The sequence below is a fragment of the Microtus ochrogaster genome, unplaced genomic scaffold, assembly GCF_000317375.1.
Source record: "Microtus ochrogaster isolate Prairie Vole_2 unplaced genomic scaffold, MicOch1.0 UNK99, whole genome shotgun sequence".
Classification (NCBI taxonomy): domain Eukaryota; kingdom Metazoa; phylum Chordata; class Mammalia; order Rodentia; family Cricetidae; genus Microtus; species Microtus ochrogaster.
Window position 1 is genome coordinate 298,450 of NW_004949197.1, and position 4,754 is coordinate 303,203.

The window sequence follows — 4,754 nt, forward strand, 5'->3', positions numbered from 1 at the left end:
TTGGCTAGCTCTTATATATTGATCTAACCCATTTCTAATCATCTGTGTAGCCCATGAGGTGGCTTACCAGGGAAGATCTTAACCTGTGGCTGTGTCGGGTGGGAGAATCATGGCGACTGCCTGCCTCGGCTTCTTTCTCCCAGCATTCTGTCTGTCTACCCTACCTACCTAATTTTCTATCCTATCAGGGCCAAGGCAGTCTCTTTATTTAACCAATGAAATTAACACAAAACAGAAGACTCTTCCCCCATCATGTATGTATCTCTTTCAGATCTTGGGTGCTTTGCAGGGATATAATAATATTTAGTATATGTGTAAATATTAAATGTATATGCATATGATCAAGTTACTAAAAAAAATCAAGGTGTGGTGGTCCACACCTGAAATCCCATAGATGGAGGCCAGCCTAAGCTACATAATAAGCACCACACTAACTATATAGTGAGATCCTATCTAAAACAACTAAAGTGGGGATATACCCCAATAGTGAAATACTTGTCCAGCTTGTGAAAATCCCCAGAACCAGATGGGGGTGGTGCACGCCTTTAATCCCAGCACTTGGGGAGGTAGAGGCAAGCATACCTCTGTGAGTTCAAGGCTAGCCTGGTCTACAGAGTGAGTTCCAGGACAGCTTCGGGCTGTTGCACAGAGAAACCCTGTCTTGGGAGGGGGAACCCATGGCATATTGGGTGTCTGGTGTACCTGTGGTCGAACAGGCGAAAACCCATGGCATACTGCGTGTCTGGTGTGCCTGTGGTTGGACAGACCAACTAAAGTTTGATGGATTTACTGTGACTCAGAAAAATATCTGGAGACATGGCTAGGGGATTAAAAACTCTTCCGTGCCCATTCCGGCTCGCTTGCCAGTCACACTCTGGTAGAGCAGTCTTGATTGCAGATGTAGTTCTTTGTTTGATGATGATAGTGGAGTGTGGGGCTGGCCTGGCCTCAGTAATGCTGATTCTCCTGCCTCAGCACCCTGAATGCCTGGATTCCAGGTCTCCGTCTCCCACACCTACCACTGAATGTCAGCTGTGGAGGACCTTATCAGAAGTGCAACCAGAGCTAAGCTGTAGGAACAGGGAAATGAAGTAACTTCACACACCTGTGATCACAACACTCAGAGGCAGGGGCAGGGAGGTCACAGTAATGTCAGGGCCAGCCTGGTCTATATAGTGAGTTCTAGGCCAGCCAAGGCTATTCAGTGGATCCTATATCAGAAAACCAAAGTAAGCTGGGCATGGGGAGCATGTGGGCCTGCAATTCTCGCACTTAAGGGAGGTAAAGGCAGAAGGATTAGAAAGTCGCCCTGAGCTGTCTAGATACTGTCAGAGAAACCCTGTTGAGTGTGGTGGCTCCTGCCTCTATCCCCAGTTCAAACCCACCTGGGCTATAGGCCAAAGTGTTTAGACCATTTCATAAAACAAAACAAAAAAGCTGGGCAGTGCTGGTGCACACCTTTAATCCCAGCACTCAGGAGGCAGAGGCAGGTGGATCTCTGTGAGTTCAAGGCCAACATGGTCTACAAGAGTGAATTCTAGGACAGCTAGGGCTACACAGAGAAACCCTGTCTCAACAAAAACAAACAAACAATGCTAAGGGGTAAAGAAGTGACTGCAGTTTAAATGATCCTGTGTCTAATTTTATTTACTTATTTCCTTACAGGACTGTTGAAGCCTGAAGTCCCTCCCCTTCCCCTCCCCCTTTGCCGCTCTGTGGCATCCCCCTCCCTCTACCCTTTCCTGCTTGGACAACCTGGATATGACTAGCAGAAGTACAGCCAGGCCCAATGGGCAGCCCCAGGCCAGCAAAATATGCCAGTTCAAACTGGTCCTGCTGGGAGAGTCAGCAGTGGGGAAATCTAGCCTGGTGTTACGCTTTGTCAAAGGACAGTTCCATGAGTACCAGGAAAGTACCATTGGAGGTGAGTGTCTAACGAAGCTTCAGTACTTAGTGGGGCATGAAAGGACCGTTAGGTCTTGATTGTGGAATTGGCTCTCAGTACCATTTGGGAATCTCAGAAATGAAAACCCTGTAGAAAGATTAGGTATTCAAGATGATCCTTAGCAGTCTAGAGTTTGAGGCCAGCGTGGCTTACATGAGGCCCTGTGACAATTTAAAAAAAAAAAAATTAGGCCAAGCATGGTGGCAGATTCCTTTAGTCCCAGCACTCAGGAGGCAGAAGTAAGCAGATCTTTGTGTGTTTCAGGCCAGTTTGGACTACATAGTGAGTTCCACGATAGTCGGAGCTATGTAAAGAGACCCTGTCTCAAAATAAATAAATAAATTGCAAATAAAAGCTGGGCCTGTAGCTAATGCCTCTAATCATAGTTCTCAAGAGACACAAGGCAGGCAGGTTGCTGCCAGACGACAAAGGCAGTGACATCCCTGCCGTCTCACCCTTCTCCCGCTCTCATTTATTTATTAATTTATTTATTTGGTTGTTTGGTTGGTTTGTCTAGATTTCTAGACAAGGTTTCCCTGTGTAGTCCTGTCCTATAACTCTCTTTGTAGACCAGGCTGGCCTCGAACTCACAGAGATCCTCCTCCCTCTGCCCCCCAAATGCTGGGATTAAAGCTGTGTACCACCACTGCCCAGCTCAGTGAAGCTCCATTGAGTGACGTCACGAGATAGAAATAGAGCAGGCTGACATAGGAACACTTTGGAAGCTAAGGTGGGGGACTGCTTCAAGTTCCAGATTAGCCTGAGACTACCTAACAAGACCCTATGTCAAAAAAAACACCAGGGACTTGAGAGGTGACTGAGAAGTTAAAAGTACACACTTTTCTTGGCCGGGGTTGGGGCGGGGGGAATGCACGTAATGGGCAGAGACACACTGGGAACAGAGCAGGTTTGGTTCTGAACAAGCCTTTCTCAGGTGGCTCACAACCACCTGTCACTCTAGTTCTCCTCAGACACTAGCACTGCCCACACAATACATGTCATTTATAAAAATAGGTATTTTAGAAACATATACATAATTTGAAATAAAACCCTTATTTTGTTTGTTTTGTTTTTCGAGGCAGAATTTCTCTATGTAACTTTGGAGCCTGTCCTGGAACTAGCTCTTGTAGCCCAGGCTGGTCTCGAACTCAGCTGCTTCTGCCCCCCAAGTGCTGGGATTAAAGACCACTGCCTGCTTAAAATAAAACCTTTAAGAGCAAAAGACTTAGGCCTGTAATCTCCCTGGTAGGCTAAAGAGGGAGAATCCAAGTTCAACACTTGCAGTAGAGTGAGTTCCAGATCAATCTCCATTACAAACAAGACCCTGACTGCAAAGAAGAAGGACTAAGAATACAGCATGCACAGCCTCAGCACCATCCCATCAAAATTGATTTTTCTGTTTTGGAACAGTAATTCGTGGTCAAATATGTAATCAGATGAATCCTTTGATAAACCCAACATATTCTTAAACAACACCACTCTTACTTAGTAACCTTGCAAAATCTGTATTAAAACCCCTTCTAAAAAATATTCTTGGGAAGCCGGAGATGTCTCAGTGATTAGGTGAGCTTGTGGTTCTTTCAGAGGACCTGAATCCCCAGTGTCCAATCAGGTGGGCAGCTCGCATCCACCTGTAATTCCAGCCCAGGGTCTCCCACGCTTCTGATTCATGTAGGTGTCTGCATTCAAATGCACACACCCGTCATAGACACACAAATAAGTGGTAAACTATTTTAGAAAAGAAAAATTTCCAGCCGGGCAGTGGTGGTGCACGCCTTTAATCCCAGCAGTCGGGAGGCAGAGGCAGGCAGATCATTTTGAGTTTGAGGCCAGCCTGGTCTACAAGAGCAAGTTCTAGGAGAGGCTCCAAAGCTACAGAGAAACCCTGTCTCAAAAAAGAAAAATTGCCATTTTTCCTGGGGGGAGGGGGGGAGAATATGGGCCAGTGAGATGGCTTAGAAGCTAAAGGTACTTACTGTGCTAAGCTGAGGGCAGTTCAGTCCCTAGAACCCTGTGAAGGGAAGGAGAGGACTGTCCTAGCACCTGCCCTCAAGCTTTAAAGTGCTGTGGGCTTTGTTTGTTTGCGACAGGGACTCCTGTAGTCTAGACTGGTGTAGCACGGATGCCATTGTTTTCCTGCTCCTGCTCCCTCCACCTCCCAAGTGCTAGAACAGGTGTGTCATGCCCTGAGAATATTCTCACTCTTTTTTTTTTAATTTATTTATTATGTATATAGTGTTCTGGAGACTAGATCTCATTATAGATGCGTGTGAGCCATCATGTGGTTGCTGGGAATTGAACTCAGGACCTCCGGAACAGCAGTCAGTTCTCTTAACCTCTGAGCCATCTCTCCAGCCCCTCACTCTTCTTAAGTTATTACTTTTATTACAGGGTTTCTTTATAGCCCTGACTGTCCTGGAACTCAGAGATCCGCCTGCCTCTGCCTCCTGAGTGCTGGACCACCCTCCGCCTAGCACTTCATTATTTCTCACCCCTTAAGGCTAGAACAGCTGGGCACCGGTGGTGCACACCTTAATCCCAGCACTCAGGAGGCAGAGGCAGGCGGATCTCTGTGAGTTTGAGACCAGCCTGGTCTACAGAGTGAGTTCCAAAACTGCCAGAACTACAGAAAAACCCTGTCTTAAAAAACAAACAAACAGGCCGGGCGGTGGTGGCGCACGCCTTTAATCCCAGCACTCGGGAGGCAGAGGCAGGCGAATCTCTGTAAGTTCGAGACCAGCCTGGTCTACAGAGCTAGTTCCAGGACAGGCTCCAAAGCCACAGAGAAACCCTGTCTCGAAAAAAACCA

General features: G+C 46.9%; 1 protein-coding gene across 1 annotated transcript in view; it reads left to right on the top strand.

Moving 5' to 3' along the window:
- The window catches only part of Rab5b (RAB5B, member RAS oncogene family), a 21,795-nt gene that overhangs the window by 10,664 nt on the left and 6,377 nt on the right, over positions 1-4,754 (top strand). Inside the window, 1 exon segment of the mRNA XM_013355153.2 lies at positions 1,666-1,976. Within this exon segment, the coding sequence (XP_013210607.1) occupies positions 1,762-1,976 (215 nt within the window). The 5' untranslated portion in view covers positions 1,666-1,761.